This window comes from Canis lupus, chromosome 6 (assembly GCF_003254725.2).
Source record: "Canis lupus dingo isolate Sandy chromosome 6, ASM325472v2, whole genome shotgun sequence".
Taxonomy (NCBI): domain Eukaryota; kingdom Metazoa; phylum Chordata; class Mammalia; order Carnivora; family Canidae; genus Canis; species Canis lupus.
The window spans coordinates 27,976,102-28,003,714 of NC_064248.1; the positions used below are offsets into that span (position 1 = coordinate 27,976,102).

Below are 27,613 nucleotides of genomic sequence, written 5' to 3' on the forward strand. Positions count from 1 at the left end.
GGGTGCTCCACTGGGGGGTGGTTGTGGGGATTTCACGAATCAGTTCGTGGAAGAGCCTAAGAATGCCACTGCCTCTTGGTGAGCACCCCTACACACACACCCCCACAAATCAATTGCTGTAACTGTGTTGTGTTTACTGTTTAGTCTCCTCCCTGCAACCCATGCTCTAGCCTGCAGGTTTGATATTTCCCCCCACAGGTCCTCAAGCCCCATTCTCCTCTTTAAATGATTCCTGTACTTGTTGAAATAATAAAAAAAACTCTTCATCATGGCCAAGAAGATTGGCCCTGATCCGACCCTACCTTTCTTCCCTCATCACTTGCTACTGACACCCCCTCCTGACCCTCCGGCCACACCAGGCTCCTCGCTCTTCCCCCTGCCTGCTACTCCTCACCCTTGCTTCTTCCCACAGGGCTCTGCTCCCCCTCTGGCTACCCACGGACAGCCACCCCCGGACCCCAGCCCCCGATCATGCCACCCTGATATAGCAACAACAGACCCTCGGATGACCTTGAATACTTATTCATTTCCTTGGCTAGTGTCTGTCTCCGTCTCCTGGAACGTGAGCTCAGTGACAGTGGGATAGCGTCCCCATCCTGTCGCATGCTGCCCCTGTACACGGCCAGCACCCAGTGAGTAGGCAACTGGCTGCTGGTGCAGAGGAAACCCCCAGCCCTTCAACTTTTATTTGCAAATGTGTCCAGTCACCCCCTGAACCGTCATCAGCTTAGCTGTCCTTATTAAATTTCATTTTGGCCATTGTTAAAATCCACCCAAGTGGCTTGAGGACCAACGTGTTGATAGCAGGGTCTGAGCTTTTAAAAAAATCAGGGGTCCAGGTAAGCCCAGCCAGGAGTCACACTTTGCTCCAAGTGATTAAGCAGTCATGAATCTGGAAGGTGAGGGAATGTAGCGTTTAGAGCTGAGTCCTGTCTGGTCTAGCATGTCATGTTCATACAGTGTGACCAGATGGGAGGCCTAGGTGAGGCGTGGAGGAGCCCTAGGTGGAGAGGGAGCTGTGTGTTCGAGGAATAACCTGTATGTCACAAGGGGCTGGATTAAGAGACAAGGGGGTGGTGGGGCAGGAGGTCAGAGGGAGGTAAGGTGGGGTCTTCTGGGCTCTGGGGAGGATTTTGAATTTTAATCTAAAATGGACAGGAAAGCATTAGGAGACCACAGCCAAGGGTCGGCAAACTCAGACCATTGGGCCAAATGCGCCCCTTCTCTATTTTTTATAAATGAAGTTTTATTGGCACATAGCCGTGCTTGTTGGTTTTCCCACTACAATAGCAGAGCTGAGTATTTGGGACAGAGAATGCATGACCCCGGAAGCCTAAGTATTTACTATCCAGCTCTTTACCGGAATGGTTTGCAGTCTCCTGGCTTATACAGTGGAAAAATAGGACAGGATTCATGTTTTAATAATAGTATGAATGCTGAAGATAATAAACAGAATAGAAACATTATATAAGCATTAATATGGAAGTATTAATATAAGCATGAGGAAGAAATGGTTATAAGTAATAATAGCTCACATTTTTCTGTATCTGGCATTGTTCTAAACATCTTATACATATTCACTTATTTAATCCTTATAACAATCATGTGAGTGCTTTAATTATACCTGTTTTAGGGGTCCCTGGGTGGCTCAGTTGGTTAAGTATCTGCCTTCGGCTCAGGTCACGATCCTGGGGTCCTGGGATGGAGCCCCGCGTTGGGCTCCCTGCTCAGTGGGGAGCCTGCTTCTCCCTCTCCCTCTGCTGCTCCCCTTGCATGTGCTCTCTATCAAGTAAATAAAATCTTTAAAAAAAATTATACCTATTTTATAGGTAAGGGAACCAAGGCATGGGAATAGTTAAATGACTTGCCCAAGGTCACACGGGTAACTGGCAGAGCAGGGATTTGAACTCAGACTCAGATTTGAACTTCTCGCCTTGGAGCCTATCGGGCTATTCTGCTGATTCATGCCATAGTGGGAGGAGGCATTGCTTCTGCCTAAAGGTGGTATTCAGAACAGAGGTAATGCTTGTCTGGGCTTTGCAGGATGTGTAGGAGTTGGACAGCACACTTGCTAGAGGACCTCGCCGGCTACAGGGGCTGGAATCCCGTGAGGACCAGCTCTGAAACCCAGAGCTAGTTTGGCTCTGCTGCCAAGGGCAGACCACAGGCTGAAATGAATGTGTAACCTTCAAGCCCCCCGGGGACCCAGGACCAGCACCGTGATGTGTAAAATCACGCAAAATGAAAATGCAGAGCCCTTTATTCAAAGAGTATTAAGAATTTCAGGATAAAAAAAAAAAAAAAAAAAGAATTTCAGGATAGTGGGGTGCCTGGGTGACTCAGTGGGTTAAGCGTCTTCCTTTGGCTCAGGTCATGATCCCAGGGTCCTGGGATTGAGTCCCACGTGGGGCTCCCTGCTCGGTGGGGAGTTGCTTCTCTCTCTCTCCCTCTGCTCCTCCCCCTGCTTGTGCTCTTTGTCAAATAAATAGATAATATTAAAAAAATAATAATTTCAAGATGGCAACATCAGAGCACAAAGTCAAGCACAGGGCCCTCCCGTGAAGCCAGCCTAGCTGGGGTTAAAGTGCCCATTGCCGCTGGGGCAGGACTTGGCAAGGGGAGGATTACGAGGCCAGGAGGCCTTATATGGTCACTGAGCAAGGAACTGGGCGCCAAGTTCCCTACAAAACAGGACAGAGGTCTTGGGCACTCTGATCAGGAAGGCATCTTCACCCCCGGAGTTCAGGGATCAGAAAAGCAAAGACATTAATGTTTCTAAAGCAGTCCTGAGCACATCAATCTTCAGACACCCGTGGGCCTGGAGCTCTGGAGTTTTCTTTGGCACAACCTCCCAGGACAATTTATTTTTATCAATAAAACTTGGAAACTGTTGAGCCAAGCAGCCCACATGGGGAGAAGCAGATTCCCAGAGTATATGTCCCACTTCCCCTCCCTCCTTAGGTCAAGGGCCAGGGCCGTGGTCATGGTCATGACAATATCTTTGTTGTAGAAGGGATGAGGTGGAAGAGGCTGAAAATGAGATTGGAAAATGAGATTATTGTGGGAAAGGGGAGGATCTGGGGATCTGGACACAGTGTGTACTGTCTTGGATCTGAATAGCCACAGGACCACCTATAAAGGTGGCTTCCCATGCTCATATTTTCTCTCCTTCCTCTTGCTCTGGTCAGAACCTACCCCTTCAGTCAGGGGTGACGTCTGTCAAGCATTCCAATGTTAGCCTGATTGAAGTAATTCATACTAAGGTGTGAATGACTGAATGGCTTGGTTCATTGGTTCCTCTGGCCTTAGAAAGCAAGTTCCTGGAGGAGTGGGCCTGAGTTGTAGAATGACTGGGTGAGACACAGTAGAAAGAGTCCTGATTGCATTGGAATCAGAGACCTGACTTTCAGTTCTGACTGTCCCTTGCCTTGCTGTGTGACCTAGGGCAAGGTGCTTACCTACTCTGGGCCAGAGTTCCTCTTCTATAATAACCCAGAAGTGGTACGTCCTACCTTTAGGATCGGGGAAGGGGGAAGGTAAAGGAGATAATGCATGTGAAACAATTAGCATGAGGTCTCTACTCCCCTTAAAAAGTCAGTTCTCTCCTTAAAATTACAAAAAAAGGGCAGCCCGGGTGGCTCAGCAGTTTAGCACCACCTTCAGCCCAGGGCCCAATCCTGGAGACCTGGGATCGAGTCCCGCATCGGGCTCCCTGCATGGAGCCTGCTTCTCCCTCTGCCTGTGTCTCTGCCTCTCTCTCTCTCCCTGTGTCTCTTATGAACAAATAAATAAAATCTTTTTAAAAATTACAAAAAAAATTCTTTTTTTTATTTGGATTCTGCTTCTTCCTCAAGAAATAGGGGTAATGACTCTACGGTCCCCCACTCACAAAGTGCCTCTGAGACCACATGAAAGGATCTGGCCACTGGGATAAAACCATTAGAAAGAGGGAGAGGGCCGGACTAAGGCCAGCATTCCTGGAGATCAGACACTTGATGTCCGGACATTGGGGCCCACAGCACTAGGTTCAGAAATTCAGGGCGCGTGTTTCTTTCTTTCTTTCTTTTTTAGCCATGAGCAAAGTTGTTAACGGGTGCTTGGCAGGGCAAATTAATTTCTTTCTTTCCTAATTAGGAAAAAGAACAAGGACCGCACTAGTGCTGTGGCACTGGTTCAGCGTGGAGAGCCCTGAGCTGACCTCGCCATAGACACATTCTTTTCCAGACTTAAAAAAAAAAAAGTATCTCTTGTGTTTCAGTATATTCAGTGAGCTCAGAAAATGTGAGCGTCTAGGCAAATAAAGGCAAACAAAAGAGGAAAACTGGGAGAGGAGGATGAGAAGGGAGGATGAGAAGGGTTTTGGCGGAGGCCCTGTCCTTCCAATTTATCTGGAAGAGTGGAAGTCAGAGTCCGTATCTGGGGACGCCTGGGTGGCTCAGCGATTGAGCGCCTACCTTTGGCTCAGGGTGTGATCCTGGAGTCCCAGGATCAAGTCCCACTTCGGGATTCCTGCAGGGAGCCTGCTTCTCCCTCTGCCTGTGTCTCTGCCTCTGTCTGTGTGTCTCTCCTTAATAAATACGTAAAATCTTAAACAAAACAAAACAAAACAGAGTTGGTATCTGGAGCCCTCGGGTGACACAATCCCACCATGATGATCTTTGTGGCCAAGAGAGGCAGGTGGTTCAAGGAGGCCATTTGATTTAAAACAAAAAACAAAAAAACCCTGCCATATTCTGGGAGTGCTCTTTTGAAAAGACAGCTAATGTCAGCTAAACATATCAGTCATTTACACTTTAGCCTAAATTGCCGCAGCCAGGTTTATTCTTTGATTCTTGACTCAGATCCTTAGCTAACCACCTTACAAATAGAGTGGGCTTCTGCAGAGGATGAAGGGACTTATATCTGCCCAATGGCTGGTAGGATAATCTGTAAGGGAAGCTTCTAAAACTTTTGCCTTTGGGTCTGGCACTCTGAGAGGTATCTATTTCCTTCCTGGAAGGCTGCCCTTTGCCTGATCTTTTTATTTTTTAATTTTATTTATTTATTCATGAGAGACACAGAGAGAGAGGCAGAGACACAGGCAGAGGGAGAAGCAGGCTCCTTGTGGGGAGCCCGATGTGGGACTGGATCCCGGGACCCCGGAATCACTTCCTGAGCCAAAGGCAGATGCTCAACTGCTGAGCCACCCAGGTGCCCTGATCTTTCTATCTGTAAACAAAGCTAGTGATGTCTTAAAAGTAGATGATTTGCAGAGAAACGATTCCGTGTGGCACTATAGTGATGGACTCGCATCATCACACGTGTGTCCAAACCCATAGAACGTCCGGTGCCAAAAGTGACACCTAGTGTCAATGCTGGACTTTGGGTGATGATAGGTCTGTTCATTGATTAGAACAATGTACCCGTCTCCTCGGGGGTGTTGGTAGTAGGGGAGGCCATACAGGAAGGGACAGGGGGATATGAGAACTGAGTGCCTAGTGTAAACCTAGAAAATGCTCTAAAGATAAAGTATTTTAAACAAAGATCGATAAAGATAAAGTATTTAAACAAAAAATCGATGATTCCAAATAAACCTAAGTTTGGACCTTGGTAGGGCAAACTCTGTTTTCCTCTTTGACTCTGTTCCTCCGAGTCCTCTCCTGCATCCTCTCGGGAGGAGTACACTGAGGTGGTGGCTAGTGTTTTTGGTGTGACGCAGCTGTGTGCCAGCGGCCTGACCATGGGCGAGTCACCTCCCCTCCTGTGGGAGCCTCACCTGCCCGACCTGGCGAACGGCCCCAAGCTGTAGAACGAGGGTAGGGTTATTTCCAGGGGCTCACTGTTCCCGTGTCTTTCAGAGGGGAGTCTGGAGCCGGGAAAACAGAAAACACCAAGAAAGTCATCCAGTACCTGGCCGTGGTGGCCTCCTCCCACAAGGGCAAGAAGGACACGAGCATCACGGTGAGTGCGGCCCCTGCTCAGTGGCCGAGCCACGGTGCCCGGGTCTCTGGGTTCCATTGAGAAGGCCCGTATTTAACAGGCCCCTTGCCCCGCAACTCACAAGAGGGGTCTAACTGGGTGGGCCCTAGGGGTCTGGCCCATCCCTCGTCTTGGCCAGGATCATCATCCTGAGGGGTCCCGCCTCATGACATGGGATGAGGCCTCTCCTACCACAGTGAGGAGTCTTGCTTCACATCAGGGCTTCCCGCTAGTGGTGTCATTGTCATTTGGGACCAGATAGTTTTGTGGGGGTTGGGGAGCTGCCTCATGTACTGTAGGACTTTGAGCAGCATCCTGGCCTCTCCGCACAAGATGCTTGTAGCAAGCCCTCCACCAAGCTGTGACAACCAGAAACATCTACGAGCATCACCAGGGGTCCTCTGGGGGTACCCAATTGCCCCCGGCTGGGAACCACCACTGTAAATGTAAACTCTGTAGGACCGAGACACACCTGTCGCTCCTCCGCGTGCTCCTTTGACTGAGACCCCAGGGGCTGGGAATATCAGTGTCACTCGGCTCTGGGCTTTGGTCCAGTGCACTTGACTGAGCATCCACTGTGTGCCGGGCATCGTAGGATGGGGTCCAGCCCTGCATCCGAGCAATGCTGTCATTCTGTTCACCCGGGCTTCTAGGTGGGTGGGGAAGAGAGATCGCTGACAAATGACCATTCAGATAAACCCACAGTGACGCAGTTGGGGGGCTCAGAAGGAAAAGAAGAGCAAGTTTCTAGCATCATCCCACCTTGGGTCCATCCTCCTCTCTGTCCTCCTCTGTCTTGGCCTGGCCTCATCTGTCCCCGAGGAGGGGACATGCAGTGGGGCTGCTTGAAGGACTTGCTGGCGCCTCTGTCTGAAGGTTTGGGGCTGGGGCGACAGCAGATTGGTGGCCTGGAGACGGCTTCGGGTGTCACGGCTCCTGCCATCGCAGGAGCTGTCACAGAGACGGCCCGTCTGGAGGCTCTCGGAGGTCTGGGGCAGGCGCCGCTCGTGGCTGGGGGAGCCCTCCTCCCTGCCACAGATGCAGGAAATCCAGCATTTCCAAGCCGTCTCTGGCACAACGTGTTGGAACACACCATCCTGCGGTTAAGTTTGCGTGGCAGTGAACGTGGCTTTTCGCTGCGTCGTCTTTCCCTGTAACCGTAAACCTAAGAGATGAGAACACTTAATAATGACCGATCTCTCCCCTGTGCCTGCGATGATGCCGGACACTTTTCTCCTCCACGTCTGCAAACCTGTCTCAGACAGCATCTTGTTGGTCACATTTTAATCTGTTATTGGTCCCCCCCCCCCCGCCTCCCCCACCGTCACAAAACCTTTCGAGATGTCTGCATCTCTGGGAAATTCTTAAAAGGAACGAGCCGGAATGGAAAGGAAACTGAATCAAAGAAAAGTTGCTGCCTCTCCGGTTACTCTGGGGGATCCAGGCTGTCTGGGGTCAGGGTGGGTGGTGGGTGGGGCTGGGGGTATTGAAATCTTCATTTTCCTGCCCCTGATGTGCACGTGATTGGAATGACACTGATATTTGTTTTATACCATATTGTTCAACTACAGCAAGGCCCAGCTCTTGCCTACGTGAGTAACTGGGAGTGTTTTCCTGGTGTGTACGGGAGGCACGGAGTGTATTTAGATCTGCATGCTCCTGTTGCACCCACTGAGTCCCATAGCTGATGGTAGAAGGGGCGGGGCCCCCGAGTGTCACAGTCCAAACCGACAAGCTCACCAAAGGACCGTCCGGTGGGGGTCCGACGCCAGCGTGTGGTTTTGGGCACATTCGCCCGCCGCAGGGCCCCCACCAGAATGCCCCGGGGGGGCCTCCAGCCTGGAACGGATGTCCCTGGTTCAGAATGAACCCCCCACCCTTTCCCACCAATGCATCCTCCGCCGGGACCCCCCCGAACTGGACCGCCCTAGAAACGTCTGTCCCATCTGGTTGAGCGTTTTAGGACTGTCTGGCCCTGAAGCTTCCCTGGCTTGATTGACAGTCGGTTAATGGCACTGCTGTGGCATGCCTCCCTCCCCCTCCTCCCTGCCGTCATCCCTGAATTTCTCCCCCGAGCCCTGGCCCCCGCACACCGGTGTGTCCTCGTGCATGTGTGTGCAGTGCGTGTCTGTCTTTGCATGCCGGTTGCTTGACCCAAGGCTCCGGACACGGGAGACTTGGAGTTTGCGATGCACTAGCTTTGGTGGCACGGTAAGGCCCCAGCTATGCGGCACACGACAGGGTCCCCTGCCTGGACCTCTGCAGACATGAACTCCTCTCTAACGCAGAGCTTGGGGTGGGGGGGCTGGCATATGGGTCCCATTCTGCAAGAGATCCTCAGAGGTCCTAGCATCCAGGGCTGGGGTCACACTCACTCCGTCCTAGTTAGACGCTGGGAGGCAATGTCCTGGATGGATCAGAAGGAGAGTCGGGATTCTTATTTGGGATCTGCTCCTGTGTGACCCTGGCCAAGTCACTTAACTTCTCTGGGCCACGGTTCTCATCGTCCATACAATGAGCAGTTGGAACCAGATGTCCATGTTTAAAGCTCTCCCGAGAAGAATCTTTTTTTTTTTTTTTTTTTTTGTCCCCGTCAGCCAGAATTCCCATTCTAGACAGGGAACCTTTTTGGGGGGCACACGGGGACCCCAAGTTTGTGTTGACAGTAGTAATCCCTTTAGCCCTTTGCCCTCCTTGCAGATTCCCACGGATCCCAGTTATGGGAATTTTACTTGTGCCCAAGATTTTCATGGAGGTGACACCTTCATTTCATCTTTGAGGGCGTATGAAGGAATAAATCCAGAAATAAGTAGCAGCTTCCTGTTTTGTCCCTTCCGGGACAGCTACCCGTGATGCCCTCCTAGTGGACAGAGGCCCAGGCAGCAAGCTGAGCGCTCCCCCTCCCCTCTAGAACCTTCCCAGCTTTTTTTTTTTTTTTTTTTTTTAAGCCCAGTCCCACTGGCCTGAGGACAGGGGCAGGGAGCTCGGCAGAGGGGACAAGGGACAAGAGGAAACCCTCGGGTCCCAGGGGGGCCTGGAGGAAGGGCTTGGATGGGGAGGCCACTGGGCCGGTCTGCAACTGCCATGTTTCCGGGCTAGGCAAAAGCAGCTCATCGCTTTCCTGGCATGACTTACCTCGTTGGCCCTTTTCTGCCACGATTAATCACGTGACCGCGTCTGTGCACAGGAGCCCCCTCGGAGGGGGCCGGTGGGCTGTGGACAGCCTCCGCTGCATTTAACCTGATGAATGGAGCTCAGGCGACCTGCTTTGAGGCTTTGTTCTGCAGTTCGGTTAAGACGATTCCCGGTGGGTTTTGTGCATTCCTTATTGGTCTTCCATAAAAGACTTCAGAAAACTAGGCCCGAGAAGAGGAAACTTGCAACTTAAAAAAAAAAAAATTACACTAAACCCCTCAGGAGAAGGAATGTAGAGGTCAGCTTAAAGACAGCTGCCGATTAAACGTGCGCAGCAGCAGGACTGCCACGGACAGCAGGGCAGGTTGTGCACTGCACAGCTCCTAGGAGCGCAGTTCATTACCGTGTAGATGACGTCCTCAACTTTGTGCCCGGGACTTTCACGGAGGTGACATCTTCCTTTCGTCTTGGCAGAGGAGCAGGGCGCGTGAGGGAATGAATGTAGAAATAAGTAGCAGCTTCCCGTCTTGTCCCTTTAGGGACAGCTCCCCGTGTTGCCCTCCTGGTCGACGGAGGCCCGGGGAAAGAACGTGCAGAAGTAACGCTGCACAGATGAGCAAGCCCTGGTCAGAAAGCGCCCTTCCTAGGGAACAGAGGTCCCAGCTGTGAGACAGCCCGGCCACTTGCTTGTCTTCTGAAATCCTTGAGCAGACCTGGCCACTAGTTTTGGAGTGTCGACCGGGGCAGGAGACAGGATAGGAGAGAAGCTGCAGGGAAGGGGCCGAGTTCGGGGACGGCCTCTGTCCACCGCAGGACCCTGAGCGCCTGGGCTACTTTCTCCACTAACTAGACGTGAATAAATTCCAGGGTGAGCTGGAAAAGCAGCTTCTACAAGCAAACCCGATTCTGGAGGCTTTTGGCAATGCCAAGACGGTCAAGAACGACAACTCCTCACGATTCGTAAGTAGCAAAACCCCTGCGGTGTCCTCTCCCGCCAGAGAAGGGGGGAGAGTCCGAGGCAGGATGCGGGGGTGCATGTCCCAGCAGCGTATGGCTCTGCATCTTCAGTCCTGTTGTGACCTTACCACGCTGCAAGGGCTCCTGCCACGCATCCCTTCATTCATTCACTCATTCACTTCACAGGTATCCACTGAGCATCTGCTGGATACTAGGCACCTCTGAGGCATTTGACATTTATTCTTTTAAAAAAAATGATTTTATTTATTTTTTCATGAGACACAGAGAGAGGCAGAGACACAGGCAGAGGGAGAAGCAGGCTCCGTGCAGGGAGCCCTGTGCGGGACCCGATCCCGGGACTCTGGGATCACACCTTGAGCTGAAGGCAGACACTCAACCGCTGACCCACCCAGGCGTCCCTTGATGTTTATTCAGTAAATATTTACTGAACACCTAGTAGGTGCTAGACACTTAATACTCATTCATTTAATCAGCAAAACACGAATTGAGCCCTCACTAGGTACGAGGCACATACATCCTTCAGCAAGTGTTTAGTAGGCACCTGCTGTGTATAGTCATTTGTACATGGTTACATGCACCATCTTCTTGCTTTTTTGTTTGCTCTGTTGGTTTTTGTTAATCATTTGCTGTAGACCAGATGCTGAGCCAGGCTCACAGGGTTGTAGCAGACAATTCAGAAGTGGTTCCAGCCTTCATGAGGCTTGTGGTCTAGTTGGGGAGCTGAAAGTCAATGGGGCAAGAGGTGCCACCTTCCACCCATGCTTCTGCAGACTCCAAGGGGCTCCCTCTCCCCCTTGAGCCCCAGAGGGGGCAGGAGAACCCCAAAAGTGGGTGGTTAATGACATGAAGACATGGCTCACCCAAAGAGGAGGCTTGATTCCCAGCTGGATTAACTGGAGCCTGGTGGATCGTGGTGGGGCCAGCATGCATCTGGGCAGGGGGCAGGGAGGGAGTCCTCCAGCCACAAAACTTACCTCCTCCTTACTGTGATTCTACCTCTTAAGAGCACTGTCCCATTGGGTAGGTCACATTGCCTCTCTCAGCCTCACTTTGCCCATCTTTAAAATGGGGATAACCCCCAAAATAAAATAATTAAATGGGGATAACCATGACCAGCTGAGGGGCATTGCAAGAGCCAAATGAAATTGATTTTGGGGAGCTGAGGCTGGGGAGCCCCCCAGGAACTATGTTTTCCTGTTGGCAGGGCAAATTCATCCGCATCAACTTCGACGTCACCGGCTACATCGTGGGAGCCAACATTGAGACGTGTATCCTTTGCTGAGCCCAGGTCACACAGGCACCTGCCCTGCAACCCACCTCCTGCCCCGAGCCCGAGAGGCCCTGGGAAGGTGCAAGAGCTGCCCCCCTCTCTCCCCCAGGCTCTTGGGTTCCTTCCAGAACAAATCTGCCCTGGAGTTGTTATCCCTCGACAGCAGGCATTCCACGTGGTGTTCACGCAAATGTGAACCCCACGCAGCCTGCGTGTGGTTCTGGGTTGACCTCTCCTTAGCTGGGTGACCTTGTGCCAGTTACTCAACATCTCTGTGCCTCATCTGTTATCACTCATGGGGGTGATAACAGTACCTGCCTCACAGAGCTGCTGTGAGAATAAAGTGAATTAATTCACATAAAAAGCAATTGGGACCTGCGCCAGGGACAGGATAAGGCTGGCTGAGTATCGGCTCTTATGTGATCTTCTCTTCTCTTTCCTTTCTTCTTCTTTCTTTCTTTCTTTCTTTCTTTCTTTCAAAGATCCCATTTTATTTATTCATAAGAGACACAGAGAGAGAGAGAGAGAGGCAGAGACACAGGCAAAGGGAGAAGTAGGCTCCATGCAGAGAGCCCGATGTGGGACTCGATCCTGGGACCCCGGGATCACAACCTGAGCCGAAGGCAGATGCTCAACCGCTGAGCCACCCAGCTGCCCCTTCACTTTATCCTTTCAGGGCCATGGCCCCCTTGTCCTGCTTAGGGAGCTGGTCTGTAACCAGTTTCCAGCCCAGAGATAAGAAATTAGTGGAGGCAGGACTTGCCCAGAGGAACAGCGGTGCTGCAGAGGACCTATAGCACTGCCTTTTTGAGACTCTGGATGGCAAAGTCAAGCCACTTAGAAATTTCTGGACTCGGGGACCAGTCTGTGGTTCAGGGATCAACCAACTTAGAAGCACAACAGATGCCTCTCAGGCTCAAGAACGTTGTATTTTTATAGTCGCTTGTGGAGCACATGCTCGGTACTCATGGGATCCCAGGGAATGTTCTAGTGCATCTTGGTGTCTTGGGTGAGGGAAGACTTGGGGGTGCCTCGGGTCTCAGTTCGTTCTCAGCTCTGCCGTGTTAGCTGTGGGGTCTGGGGCAAGTCACCTGGCCTCTCTGAGCCTCACTTTTGCCCTGTGAAATGGGGGTGATAACAGCCCCTACTTGTGGAGCTGCCGTTAAACTGTGGTTCAGTGAAATGATGAGCATGGCCCTCGGCCCAGGGTGTGGCCCACAGTGAGCATCTGTGGCTGTTACGCCACCATTAATTTCTCTCATTTTTTAGAAGATTTTATTTATTCATGAGACACACACAGTGAGAGGCAGAGACACAGGCAGAGGGAGAAGCAGGCTCCCTGCAAGGAGCCTGATGCGGGACTCGATCCTGGGACTCCAGGATGATGCCCTGGGCTGAAGACACTAAACCTCTGAGCCACCCAGGGATTCCCCCCCGCCTTTTTTTTCTTTTTAAGAGAGAGAGAGAGCACATGCGGGTAGGCAGGGAGAGGCAGAGGCAGGAGAGGGAGGGGGAGACTCTCCAGCAGACTCCCTGCCGAGGACGGAGCCCCACACAGGGCTCTATCTCCCGGCTCTGAGAGCACCACCTGAGCTGAAATCAAGGGTCGGCTACTCTACAGAGTGAACCTCCCAGGCACCCCCAACTTTTGTCATTTTCTATTTTAATCCACCCAAACTCTGTTCCCTGGAAAATCAGTATTCATACGGTGCAAAATGTCAGTATTCATCTAGAGAAGCGCCCACAGCAAATGCTAGTGCCTTAAATTCACACGTGAGAACCAGGCTCTGGGTGACTGTGTTAAAATTGGCTGAAGCCACAGGGGGACTAGCATTTCTTCCCTGATAGATCCCCCCGATCCCTGGATCAGATTGTGTCTTCTCCCCCACTCTGTCATGTCAGTCCATGCAGGGCAGTGTTTCCTTTCAAAGCCTCTTACAATACAGGCCCACAGATTCTAAAATCCAGAAACTTCTGAAAACCAAAACTCAGCTGGTGGTAAAAGCGACTGAGCCCACAAGAGGCAATTTGTAGTGTCTCTCTATTCCCCTTAGGAGAGCAGTGACACCTTTTGCTGTATCGGTGGGTCCCTTGGAGCCATCGAGAGTGTCATACGGGGGCACCTGGGTGGCTCAGTGGTTGAGCATCTGCCTTTGGCTCAGGTCGTGATCCTGGGGTCCTGGGATCAAGTCCCGTATCAGACTCCCCACAAGGAGACTGTTCCTTCCTCTGCCTGTGTCTCGGCCTCTCAATCTGTGTCTCTTGAGTGAATAAATAAATAAATACATCTTTTTAAAAAAGTGTCCTATGATACTCATATATCCACAGTGGTCTGTCCAAAGTCTAGCAAATTCTGAAACTCTTTTGGCCCAAGGGTTGTGACATTTTTATGATCGTTAACCTTACGCAGGGGTCACTGTGCATTGGGTGCCAGCCTGGGCCCTAGGGACATAGTATCTCGTTTACTTCTGGCCCTACTCTGAGAGGTGGGGATGCGGTGTCTGCAGAGGACCCAGCCGTGCCCTGAGCTGCCACTGGGATGCTGATGTCAGGACATGGGTGCTGGTGGGGTGGGCCAGTGGAATCCGGGTTCTTTAGGTGTAAGGAAACAGCTTCTTGTGTGTTCTGGGAGAAGCAGGCCCCCAGCCACCAACCAGCCCAGCCTCTCTGAGACCAGGGGCCCTCTATGGGCTGAGAGCCCCACGATTTTGGAGCTGCATGGCCAGCCCTCCCCCAGCCCAGGGAAGAGTCTGCTTTATAGCTTGTTCTCCGGCCCCCACTCACACTTCTCAGCTGTTCATTTCCTATCAAACATTTGTGGCAAGTCCCGGACAGAGAGCCCTCCCTCTGGCCTCAGCTTCTGCCCTTTAGATCAGTGGCCGGCAAAGTACGTAGCCTGGCCAGCAGTACCTGTGTCACCCGGGAGCTTGTTAGAAATGCAGGCCTCCGGCCCTGCCCCAGACCTGCAGACTCAGAGCTCCAGCAATGGGTTGGCCCCTGGATTTTAACAAGGCTTCTAAGGATGCGCAGTTGGAAGTGGGTTGGGGCAGCTGAGGCAACTGTTAGCTGGTTTTAGGGTCTCCAGGAAGGCAAGACTGCCACCTTTGCAGAGCACAGGTGGGCCTGCCCCAATGTCCTACAACATTGCACTTGGGGGTGAAGAAATCCATCTGGTGCAACAGCCCAGCCACCCGTGTGCCATCCCCTGCAATCCGCGACCCCCTGGTCTCCATGCCGCACCACAGCAGAATGGGCTCTCCCCTTAGGTGAATTAGGGCTGTGTTCCCATTCTCCTTCCCGAGGCAAGTCAAACCCCAGGGTATTTTTGGCCACCACAGACATTGCTTTGCCACTTCCTAGCTGTGTGCTCTTGGACAATGACTTCTTTCCCTGAGCCTCTGTTTCTCTATGTTGAAAATACAAATAATATTTGCATTTACTTCCTAGGATAGTTTGTGAGGCTCAAATGAGATGTCCCGCCCTGCAATTGGTGAGGCAGGGATTGGGGAGGAAGGGTAGGTTCTGGCAAGGGGAACACCTGTGGTATCCCCAGAATTCTTAACTCCCCCTGCAAACCAGATCTGCTGGAGAAGTCCCGAGCGATTCGCCAAGCCAGAGACGAGAGGACGTTCCACATCTTTTACTACCTGATTGCTGGAGCCAAGGACAAGATGAAAAGTAAGTGACTTACGAGGACACATCACTGGAGGGGGGTGGGGTTCAGCTCTCCCACTTATCATGATCCAAGGTTAATAGATTGGCTGTTAAACCAGAGCTTCACGTGCTGCCAGGGGAATAATAATTATTATTATTATTATTTAATTTATGATAGTCACAGAGAGAGAGAGAGAGAGGCAGAGACACAGGCAGAGGGAGAAGCAGGCTCCATGCACCGGGAGCCCGACGTGGGATTCGATCCCGGGTCTCCAGGATCGCGCCCTGGGCCAAAGGCAGGCGCCAAACCGCTGCGCCACCCAGGGATCCCGAGGGGAATAATTATCTTTGGGTGGCAGGTGTATGAGTCCTCATCTCCTTTCAGTGACTGTGGCTTTGGTTCAGGCCACATTTACTGAGCACCTGCTATGGGACATAGCAGCCAGTCTAATTAGATGTTGGTTGATTAACTAATCAAGTCCAATTAGATACAATCTGCCTTCCAAGAAGGGAGAGAGACAATTGCAGTATTTGCCAGTTTACAAAACTTGGAAGTATGTAAGATGCAATTTCGTAAGGCGTCTGGAAGGGAAACCAAGCACTTTTCATTATCCGTGTTGAAATCAACCTTAAGTGGCCTTTATGGGGCAGGGGCCAACAAGCCATCTGTAAAGGACTAGGTAATACATCTTTTAGGCTTTTTGCAGGTGAGGGCGCTTTGTCACAACTACTCAGCTCTGCTGTTGTAAAGCAAAGGCAGCCATAGGCAATATATACAGCAAGTGCACATAGCTAAATTACAATAAAACTTTATTTACAAAGTAGGCAGTATGCTATAGTTGCTTACCTCTGTTGTAGGGGAAAATATTTTTAAAAAAAGGAAAATATTTTTAAAAGGATTTTATTTAGACACACACACACGAGTCGGGGAGGAGCAGAGCAAGGAGAGAGAGAATCCTAAGAGGACTCCCCGCTGAGTGCAGAGCCCAACATGGGGCTCAATCTCACGACCCTGAGATCATGACCTGAGCTGAAATCAAGCTTCAGGGCAACCCCGATGGCGCAGCGGTTTAGAGCTGCCTGCAGCCCAGGGTGCGATCCTGGAGACCTGGGATTGAGTCCCACGTCGGGCTCCCTGCATGGAGCCTGCTCCTCCCTCTGCCTGTGTCTCTGCCTCTCTCTCTCTCTCTCTCATTGTGTGTCTCTCATGAATAAATAAATAAATAAATAAATAATCTTAAAAATTGAAATTAAGCTTCAGATACTTAACTGAGCCACCCAGGCACCCTAGGGAAAAAATATTTATCTTGAGGTATAACTAACATATAGCATAGTTTCAGGTATACAACATAATGATTCTACATTTATATATATTGTGAAGTGATCACCACCATGAGTATAGTTAACATCTGTCACCGGTAGGGAAAGTATTTTTCCCTGTAAGTGCAACCTACTGTATACCAGGTTCCAGTAGGAAATTATGTGTTCTGAGCATGCTAACTCTTAGAAGAAAATACAGATCACATAGCTGGAAAAAAAAAGAACATACCAGTCAATACAGTGATGATTTTAAGACTAAAATTATAAGATAGCAACGCAAACTTTGCTTCTCGTCACTTTTGGGAACCCAGGGTTAGTTATTTTGCTGAAGAAACCCTACGGAAGGGATGTGTGCGCTGGTGCCTCTGCTGTGATGAGGTGTGTTGCAATGTTCCACCACTAGGGAGGCGAACCTCATTCATTGTTTAATCCTGATGCTTGGTGATCTGGAGCATATAATAGAGTCCCAGGGGGCAAAATTTTGACTAAAAGGGGGATACATGCTGAACAGATGTTGTACGCTGGAAATTAGGTAAATTATCAGCTGTAGTGCAGGACATTATGAGGTGGCCCAGGGAGAAATGTGTATGTCTCTCCTTGTCGTTGGCACCGAGGTCAACTGTTTGCTTGTTTGGTAATCTGGGCTCCAGTTTTGTGCTGTGTCCCTAGTCTCCCAGAAATTGGGCAAGGATAAGGCTAACTACTGAAATTCCAAGGGGCCATTTTTATTCTTGCTGATAGATCTGGGAAGAGGTTACGCTTTTAGAGAGGATCAGCATTTCTAAATTTACCCATAATCTGGATCATGAAATCTTGGCCAAGACCCAAATCCTTGTGACTTTAATCAGGCATCGCGGCTAATCCAAAGGCTGGAGTTAACTGGTGTCTTGGGTCAATTTAACCTGAGGCACCTTCCAAGTGACTTGACCCGTGAAAGACCTTTGTTCAAAAGGAAAAGTATCTCATTGACTTTTCTCCAAAACCATAATCAAATCCAGCTTCATTAAAGATTTATCTGGAGGAGGACACTTGATGTATTGGAGGCCGTCCTAAAAGCAAAGCCTACAAGAAAATGAGAAGCAATTATAAATGTGGGGGCAGGGCTGAATAAGAGTAGCAACAAAATGTAACCCCAGAAATCACTTTACAGAGAACCACGTTTCCTGATAGAACCAGAGTTGGCAAATGTTTTTGCTAAAGGGCCAGATAGTAAATATTTTAGGTTTGGAGGGCATCATTTCTGTGGCAGCTGCTCAAATCTGCCTGCCCCCGTAGCATGAAAGCAGACTTAGAAAAGAGACAAGGAGCTGCGAGTGGCTGTGTTCCAATAAAACTTTATTTAGGAAACAACCAGCAGACTAGATTTGACAAGCCCTGACATCAACTTTATTTATTGACTCGAGTAGAAACAGATGTATAGGAAGGCAGTGTAAGAGAGCTAAATCTTTATCCACCATTGCAGGGGATCCTTAGATAATATCTCATTTTGGAATATGCAGAAATAGCCAATTATAGGTGATATATAAACATTAACATTATAATTTATATAAGCCTACATAAAAATGACATATATACAAGCCTGTGTTATATGTAATTTATATTAAGCCTGTTAAATAGAGAGAGGGTGCTAAGTACCAGAAGGAACAGCTAAAAAAGGTAGAAGTAATACTATAGGGTAAGGTAGGAATTGGACAAAGGATGGACAAGGAATGGTGTTTTTATTATAAACCTTTTAGTAGTACTTGATTTTTAAAATCATGTGTATTAATGATGTGATAGTTTCCTAAGTGGATGGATAAATAATTATCTAACTCTGCAGGCAGCTCTGTTCCTAAAGGCAGGGTGTTTGGGGGCAGCTGAGATAAAGGCATCTCTTCCTCTGGCTAGATGCAACCCTGTGTTGGGGAACATGGCTTAGGAAATGGAGCCAAGCATAGGTTTCGGCTCCAGACACCTTGGGACAGTGCACAACCTACACCACTGTATGAAGCTGGTGATGGCTGGTGGTGCCTTCTGTGGGATGGAACAGAAGGAAGGTTTTAAACCGTGTATATCTTGGGAAATGAAATGAAAATATGATGGTCCAGACCCATTACCAGGTTCCTGCCTCATATCCAAAGTCCATCTTCCTAATCACCGCCCCATCTTTGTCTCCTTCTAGATGACTTGCTTTTGGAGGGTTTCAACAACTACACATTCCTCTCCAATGGCTTTGTGCCCATCCCGGCCGCCCAGGATGACGAGATGTTCCAGGAAACAGTGGAGGCCATGGCAATCATGGGCTTCAGTGAGGAGGAGCAATTGTGTAAGTCTTCACACCTGGAGGCTGGGTGCTGGTGAGGGAACCTCGATTCACACCTTCAGGACTGCCAGAATTAATTAGAGGCTCTTCTCTGGTCAGGACAGATGTCTGCTTGCTTCCACTCCCTCAAAAAAAAAAAAAAAAAAAAAAGAAGAAGAAGAAGAAGGAAAATGAATATTACCTTAGATGGGTTATTGGTGTTTTAGAAAAGTGGCTTCATATGTTAGGGCTCTTTCAGTTACAAGCGACCCAAATTGGCTTAAGCAAAAAGGAAAATGATCCACTTGCAGAGCTGGAAAGTTCAGGGATGTGGGTTTCAGGTACAATGGGTTCTGTGTCTCTAGAACTTGGTCTCAGAGCAATGTTGTCTTTAAGTGGGTTACAGTTTCTTGGCAGCAGAAGGGCTGCCATGGCTCCAGCCCTTACCTCCTTTGGATTTATGTCCAACAGAACAGATTGGGTTCCCTGCCTGAGTCCATGAGTAGAGTCTTATTGACTCTTACCAGTTGGCTTAGGTTGGTGTCATATTTCTGAGTTATTCACAACGATGCAGGGTTATGGAAAGCTCTGAGTGGCTTATGTTATGGTCTCTATTCCATGTTGGAGCTGGAGATAGGACGTTGGCCTTGTCAAGAACATAGGGGAACAGGATGGGTGGGGGTGGGGGGAGAAACTGAGGCAGTGGGTTAACAGGTTCCTCCTGGAAAGGCAGTTCTGGGCATGGACCCATGTTCATCAGCATCACCAACCAATGGCCAGGAAACATGTTTGATCCTGAGATCAAGAAAGCTCAAAGAGATAATCTTGGTTTCCACACTGTGCTTCAAGAAATACTTGTCCTTCTGGGTTAGATGTGCCCCAGCGTTCAAGGTTAATCTCTTTTGGGAACACAGGACAAGGTTGTGGAAAATGTTTGTCCCTTCCCACGCCCACACCCCTTTGGAGCCCCAGAATAGTGGTAAGGTTGCCGCAATGCAGCAGACAGGGAGGGGCAGCTCCCCACCGCCGAGGGGCAGCCTCCCCTCCCCAGAAAAAGCGGGCTCCATGGGTCAGTGGACAAATGGATGGTGTTTGTGGATTTTGGCCAGAGCCGCACATCAGAGTCCAATATTAACAGCACCCCTTCCTGAATGGCATTGGCTCTCCCAGAGTGATTTATTTGATTTGGGATGTGAGTCATTTTTACTTCTAATCTGTGCTTTAAACACACACACAAACCACTAATGATTAAGTATTTGCTGTGTGCCAGGCATTTGCTAATGCCTTTTTGGCGGGGGCGGGGGAGACATCCAGTGTTAAAATAATAAAAAAAACCAGAACAAACTAAAATGTTGATCAGAGAGGATTTATTCCATTATTATTTGGCCTTAAGAAAGAAAATGATTGGTTTCTTTTTTAAAAAAAGATTTTATGTATTTATTTGAGAGAGAGGGAGAGCAAGCAGAGGAGAGGGAGAAGCAGGGGCCCCCATCCCCGGACCCCAGGATCATGACCTGAGCCGATGGCAGACGCTTAATCAACTGAGCCACCCAGGTGCTCCAAGAAAAGGATTGCTTTCTAAATCATTTTCAAAACACATACTGGCGGAAATACTTCTGATGTAGTTAAAGTGACAAAGCAATATTGCTAAGTGCTTGATATGCATTATTTAATATCAAAAGAACCCAACCATGTGGCCACTGTTATCCTCAATTTGCACATGAGGAACTGAGGTGCAGAGAAGTGAAGGAGTTTCCCCGAGGACACACAGCACGTTGTCCCTCTCAGGTCTCAGGGACTTCACACCCCATTGTGTGATTCACCATCTTTGTTTTTTTTTTTTTTTTTTTTGTCTGCGGAAAGGTGGCTTTTGTCCTGTACAAAATCTTTCAAAAATCTCTATCAGAATCAAGGTCTGGAAATCAAAGCGAGGAAGAGCCCAGTGTATTCTAAAACATGGAATCCCAGTGACATGGAATCCCACTGCGGGATGACTATCACGTCTCTGCCCCTTTTCAATTCTCCTGTTGAGTTTCAAGAAGAGAGTAGCAGCTGGGCACCCACTAGGTCTTCAGCCCCCTCTGGTCCTTGCTCCTTCTCCCTTTCACCACACAGAGCAGACGTTGGACCCAGCATCTTGCTAGAACTTGCTAATATTGTTCCCTTTTCCCTGGATTGATTGCTATAGTTGCCTCCTATTTATATGGCAAGGGAACCCATCTTTCACTTGCGATACGGTTTCCTAGTAAAATAAGCTTCAGGAAGAAGAAGTGAGTGAATGGCTAGAAAAACATTAAGTGAAGAGCAGCGTGGATGGGACACAGACACAGATGAGTGTTAGGATGAGCGTGTGCGACGAGTGATGCCCCGTCGGACTCGGACCTAGACCAGTGTGTGTGCCAGCCCCCAGTTACAGCTCCAGAGAGACCCCCAGGGCTCCATAAGAGAGGCTGGAGGAGAATGGGGCTGGCCTGGGGGGGTGGGGGGTCAGGTGCGAGCCCCGGAGCTTCGTGGAGCCCCAGGTGACCAGCCCCTCTGGTTCCTGCAGCTCAGTGGGGAGAAGTAGGTGCCAGCCACACAGAGAGCTAGTGACACTGTAGGGCTAGAGTCATGATGACATCACAGCAACCAGTGGTTCTTGGGTCCCGACCGTGTTTGGGTGCTAGGCGTTTCCTCCTCATGACAATCCTAGGATCTAAGTGTTTTTATGGGCTTTCCGATGGCAAAACAGAGGCCCAGAGAGGCTGATGCCTGACTTGAGGTCACACAGCTCCTAAGAACAGGGCCAGGCAGTGAACCCCCTGGCAGCTAGCTCCAGCACCCAGGCACCCAGACCCCTCCTAGGGACTGTCTAGATCCATTTCCCAGACTTCATCATTTGTAAATGATGCCACTTCTGGGTTCCAAGCCATATTAGCATTTGCTGAATATTTTTGCGCAGGGCCTAGATTTCTACAGCCCTTACGCTCCAGGTTTTATCCTAAATAACAATTTTTGTAAAATCATTAATTGTATGTCCTGATTGCATGATTTCTGGTAAGTTAGAGTAAATACCTAATGAGTCAGAGTTGTAGAACCACGTCACCTAAGATCACCCATCCTGTGGGCCGCTGGCAGTACTCAGGCCATGTTGGGAAGCCCGTGTCCCTATTCCTCGGCACTGAGGGTGGTGTGTCGGTTCCCTGGGACTGCTGAAGCAAATGAGCACAGACTTGGGGGCTTCAAACAACAGAAATAGGTTCTCTCACAGCTCTGGAGGCCAGAAGTCCAAAGTTTTGGATTTTCAAAGTCCAAAGTCACGGTGTTTGCATGGTTTGCTCCTTCTGGAGGCCTTAAGGGAACATCTGCCCCACACCTGTGTCCTGGCTTCTTGGCGGCTGGCACTCCTGGGCTTGTACACGGGTCCCTGCAGGCTCCAGTGTCACCATGCCTTTCGCTGTGCACACCCTTTCCTCTTCTGTTACCAAGACACCTGTCATTGGATTTAGGGTCCACCAAGTGAATCCACCAATACGATTCATCTGAGCTCCTTAACTCCATGACACCTACAAAGATCTTTTTTTTCTGTGTAAGCTCACATTTCTAGTTTCTGACTGGATGCATCTTTTGGGAGGCCTCCATACAACCCACTGCAGGTGACTGTTTGGCACCCACTGGACCATGCTCCTTGCTTGCCCCATTTCCCCTGATAGAAACTTCGTGAAGCAGGTGCCCCATTTTGCAGACAGAGAAACTGAGGCTCCACATGGTGAAGCTGGGGTGTTCAGCCACTGCCCCTGACCACCAGCCCTCACCGCCCTTGCTGTTGGTGTAGCTGCTTCCACTTTGCCACTTTGCTGCCCACCAGTGCTCTTTCTGTTTGTTCATCCCTTGCGGCCTCAGTGTGGCGGCCATTCTTCCATTTCTGTGATCCCATTATCTGTACCAGAAAGAGCAGCCTGATGGGGCCTGAGTCCACAGGGAGATTGGCCTACACAGCCTTCAAAGCCATTTTATCTTTTATTTTTAAACATTTTATTTATTTATTCGTGAGAAACACAGAGGGAGAGGCAGGTCCCTGCAGGGAGCCTGACGTGGAACTCGAACCCAGGACCCCAGGATCACACCCTGGGCCGAAGGCAGATGCTCAACTGCTGAACCCCCCAGGCATCCCCAAAGTCATTTTAAATTGGCTCCTGGGTGTGGGTGGCACAGTTGGTTAAGTGTCCAACTCTTGGTTTTGGCTCAGGTTGTAAATGACTCGTAAATCTCAGGGTCCTGGGATCAAGCCCCTGCCACCCCACCCCTCACCCCACTCAGTAGGAAGTCTGCTTGAGACTCTCTCTCTCCCCCTCTGCCTCTCCCCTCTTCTCTCTTAAATAAATAAATAAATAAATAAATAAATAAATAAATAAATAAATAAATATCTTTTTAGAAAATGGGCTCCTAACATTTAAAGATGAATAGATTTTATAGTAAGAATCTAGGTTTCCATTAACCTTGGAAAAATCAGCACTGGGCTTGCCTCCCCCGCAGCCCTGACTAGAGATGAGCTGTCCCCCTTCAGGCAGGGTTATGGCCCCCACGTGTCCCCACAGTCCCCATAAGTTGCTTTGCTCATTTAGACCAGCAGGAGCTCTCAACCAGGGGTGGTTGGCCCTCCAGGGGACATTTTTGAGTCTCACACCTCAGGAGAGAAGACATTCCTGATGCCTAGTGGTTAGAGACCAGGGATGCTGCTAAGCATCCTACAGAAATGCATGGGGGGAGCCCCCTCACCAAAGACATACCTGACCCCAGATTTCAGTAGCGCCAAGAGTGAGACCACCCTGAGTTAGGCTGCTTCCTGGGCTCTGTAGGCATTTCAGCAATCCTTAGTTTAAACTTGGAGTTTAAAAATTATTAGTATAGCAGTTAACAGTTTACAAAGCCCCTTTGGTATTGTTAAAAGAAGCTGCTTTGATTGTTTCCCATCAAAAGAAGCTTTACTTATTTGGAAAGGAAGGGTTTCTGTAATAGTGGGAGCAGGTGGGTGGGTGGTCAGTAACTGGGCCTTCCTCCTGCTGAGCTGGACCAGAGTCCCTGAGGTGTGAGGACAGCTGTTGGGAAGGGCTGTCACCCTTCATTTGGCCGAAGGAATCAGAAAAGGCTGGGGTCTCCAGGCTTTGTTCCAGAACACAGTGATTTTTTTTTCTTGGAAGCCAGAACCCTGGGGGATTTGCATCTGTGTCAAACTAAAGGCAAGCATTTGCATTAGGTAGTCATCTGTTCATCTTCCATCCATCCATCGTCAATGCATCAATTAGTCCATCCACTCATCAACCCATTGATCAACTCATCCCTCTATTGATCCATCCACTGGCTCATCGATCTATTGCTTCATCTCTCTTCCTTCCATACATGCATCCATGATCCATCTTCCATCCACCCATACATCCTTCTGTCCTTCCATCCGTCCATCCTGCATCCTCCATCCATCTTCCCTTCCTTTTTATGTGTGTCTGGACCCTGAAGTAGGCTTTGAGAATACAGAGATGATAGGACAATCCCCTACCTCCAGTAACTCATGGTCTTGTGGGGATTTCAGATATAGGAGCCATTTTAACACTAACATGGCTGAGTATGGCATCTGAAGGGTTCCCAGGGCCTGGGAACACGTTGTTTTTTTCTGAAGACACCTAGATAACAAATGGGAAAAAATTTCCCCCTTCTTCTCAATTCTAGCATCAATATCTTGTACACTCAGCCAGATGATATTAAGCAGCACAGGGATTTTTGTTTTGTTTTGTTTTTTGCTCTTGAAACATCTTTTATTGACACATAATTTACATTTAGAAAATTGCATATATCATAAGGGCACATTTTGATTAATTTTTATTAATCACATACACCTGTGCTCCTGGCACCCATTTTAACTGAGAGAACATTAACAGCTCCCCAGAACTTTCCATAGCCCTTCTCGTAGTTTCCCTCAGTCAAGGATAACCATTCTCCTGGCTTCTGACAGCAGAGTTTTTCCTGTTCTTGAACTTTCTGTAAGCAGACTTACATAGTTCTGTTCTTATTTGCATTTGGCGTCTTGTTTGTTCAGCGCTTGTGTTTGTGAGATACAACAGCTTTATTGTTTGTGGTTGTAAATCATTCATTCTCCTTGCTGTATTGTAGGGGTTGACAAATATTTTCTGTAAAGGGTCAGATAGTAAATACTTTGTGGGTCCTACGACCTCTGTTGCAACTGTTGAGTTCTGCCCTTCTAACATCCAACAGCTACTGACGACATGTAGATGAATGATTTGGCTGTGTTTCAATAAAACTTTATTTACAATGGCAGGCAGTGGGCCAGAGTTGGTTCATGGGCTGTGGTTTCCTCCATGGATTGGGTCCAACCCCTGCTGTACAGTATTCCCTTGTAACCCAAGATTTTTAGGAACCATCTGAACACATGTTGCTACCCCCAGCCAGATTTTCTACCATGTTAGCAGGGAATTAGGTTAGTTTGCCTTTTTCCTAGACTTAGGAGCTCACAACTGAGTCTTTGGGGGAGAAAGATGTAGATTGGCTCTAAGGTCAAGTTATTGGGAAAACCTTTTAGACTCTAAACTTCCTGAACATCTGAGCGTTGACATCTGTGTCTTATCTGTTTGTTTTTTTTTTTTCTCACCCCTAGCCATACTGAAAGTGGTGTCATCTGTCCTGCAACTTGGAAATATTGTCTTCAAGAAGGAAAGAAACACAGACCAGGCATCCATGCCGGATAATACAGGTGCTTGTTGCCTCTTAATAACTGACAATGTCTGTGATGGGAAGGAGGGCCAAGGAAGTCTTTGGTTGTTTTTTGGATGAGGATATTAACAAGTGCTAAACTAAGTTATTTTTTTCTTTAAAGATTTTATGTATTTATTCATGAGAGACACAGAAAGAGAGGCAAAGACACAGGCAGAGGGAAAAGCAGGCTCCCTGCAGGGAGCCTGATGCGGGACTCAATCCCAGGACCCTGGGATCATGACTGGAGCCGAAGGCACATGCTCAACCACTGAGCCACCCGGACACCTCTAAACTAAGCTATTTTCACTGACTTTTATCTTTTTTAGACTTCTTACTGCTGAAGACCCTACAGTGGGGAGTTCTTGAATCAAAGCATGGTGGGGGGGGGGGTGGAAACTAATGGTTTTAGACCAGACAGGATCCTTAGGGAGCATCAATTCTAAGCCAGCCTCCATTATTTGTTTTCTTAAACAAATCTTTTGAGCATGTATAATAGGCCAGGCTCTGGGATTCATTAAGAAACTAAATAGGAACAGCCCCATTCCTCGTGGCTCATACAGTCTTGCCGGGGAGACAGACCTCAAGTTTCTCTGCAATTAGAGTTGCCAGATAAAATAGAAGATGCCCAGGGATACCTGAATTTCAGATAAACAATAAATGTTTATATATAATTGGGAATATATATTTGGGGATAATATATTTAGATTATATTAATAATATATTTGGGAATATATTTATATTATCTGGATGTCATTATAAAATGACATATTTTATAATATGTTGTAGGTTCTATGCAATATTTGGGACATAACTATAATTTGTCAATGTTGATTGTTTACCTGAAATTCAAGTTTAGTTAAGCATCCTGTGTTGTTATTTTTTTCTAAATTTGACAGCCTTACCTGCAAATAAGCGGTGTTTCATGTTATGGAAATATTGCTTGGGTACCCCATGCTTGTGAGTAGCTGAGCCAAAAGATAATTTAAGTCCCCAGCTTGTCCACCTGTTGTCTCTACAGGCTGGCGCAGACCAGGTATTATATGGCTTTTGCAAGCTCCCTAGAGCTTACCCTCCATTGGACCTGTCAGGTGTTCCTCCTCCTTGCAAAGGGACAGGGGGAAAAAATCCTAAAACCACACCATGTATCATTCACCACACATGCACAAACCATCAAGCAAGATTAGCCCTTGAGTGAAGGAAGCAGTCCTTCATTTTAATTTATTTTCTTTTAAAGAAACGTTTTAAAATGCAGAAATACACTAATATAACAAGAGTCCACCACCCAGAATGGACATTTGTGAGCATGTTCTAATACTACTTAGTCTTTAAAATAAAACAGAGTAGCCAACAGTGACATCCCCTCATTCTCCCAGTAGGGTCCCATTCTCCTTGTCTCCAAGCGACCACAACATAATTGTCCCCTTACAATTGCGTTTTTATACTTTCCCATACATATATTTAAACAATAGATAGTGTTGCTTAGTGAGTGTGATTGTAATCTACATGAGTGATGTCACACTGGAGACGTCCTTCTGCAACTTTTCTCTGTATTCACCATTATCTGGATCAGGGTTTCTTGACAGTAGCGCCCCCTAGTGTGACAACCAAAAATGTCTCCCATCCTTGCCACATGTCCTGTGGGGGCAAAATCATCCCCAGTTAAGAGCTATTTATTGGTCTAGAGAGAAAGAGAAAACTGAAGTCATTTCTTTAACTGCTGTTTGGTACTCACCTTGTGAAAATACCATGATATATTTATTTGCTTCCATATTAATAGACATTTAAGTCATTTCCAATATTTTTCCGCCACAAATGATGCAGCACCTATCTTGGCACAGTAGGACACATCTTTATTGGTAGTTGACCATATGTTAGGCGCTTTACATGACTTACCTCGTTTAATCGAGTTGACAAGCCCACATGGTACCAAATGGCCCACTCTTTTTACAAGCCGAAAAAAGCAAGGCTCTAGGAAGTTAAATAGCTTTTCCAAAATCAAATAATTAGGAAGTGGGAAAGGGGCAAGAATTTGAACCTAGAATTGTCTGACCCTAAGGCCCCATGTGGAGCATACCTCCATCCCACCTCTTTGCAAAGCACTGGGGATGGGGTCACCAGTGACAGCAGTTTTCGGGACTCTCTAATGCTATGTTCACTACCATCATGCTCCATTTCTCAAAAAATGCCCAATGTATACACAGATCACAAATATCCCATGGGATGTGCCTGCCTTCCTAAGCCTTCTCTTTTGTGATACACTTCATGTGCTTTTT

The 27,613-nt window shown here is 48.4% G+C and overlaps 1 protein-coding gene across 4 annotated transcripts in view; it reads left to right on the top strand.

Annotated features, from left to right (window-relative positions):
* Nucleotides 1–27,613, top strand: part of MYH11 (myosin heavy chain 11) — a 115,364-nt gene that overhangs the window by 48,920 nt on the left and 38,831 nt on the right. For 2 of the 4 annotated variants that reach the window (XM_025416418.3, XM_049111358.1), the window contains exons 5-11: nucleotides 5,838–5,940; nucleotides 7,530–7,550; nucleotides 9,961–10,053; nucleotides 11,276–11,339; nucleotides 14,921–15,019; nucleotides 18,477–18,620; nucleotides 25,243–25,338. In XM_025416418.3, coding sequence (XP_025272203.1) covers nucleotides 5,838–5,940; nucleotides 7,530–7,550; nucleotides 9,961–10,053; nucleotides 11,276–11,339; nucleotides 14,921–15,019; nucleotides 18,477–18,620; nucleotides 25,243–25,338 — 620 coding nt within the window. The remainder of the gene's footprint in view (nucleotides 1–5,837; nucleotides 5,941–7,529; nucleotides 7,551–9,960; nucleotides 10,054–11,275; nucleotides 11,340–14,920; nucleotides 15,020–18,476; nucleotides 18,621–25,242; nucleotides 25,339–27,613) is intronic. The other 2 variants (XM_025416419.3, XM_049111359.1) reach the window with 1 other exon arrangement.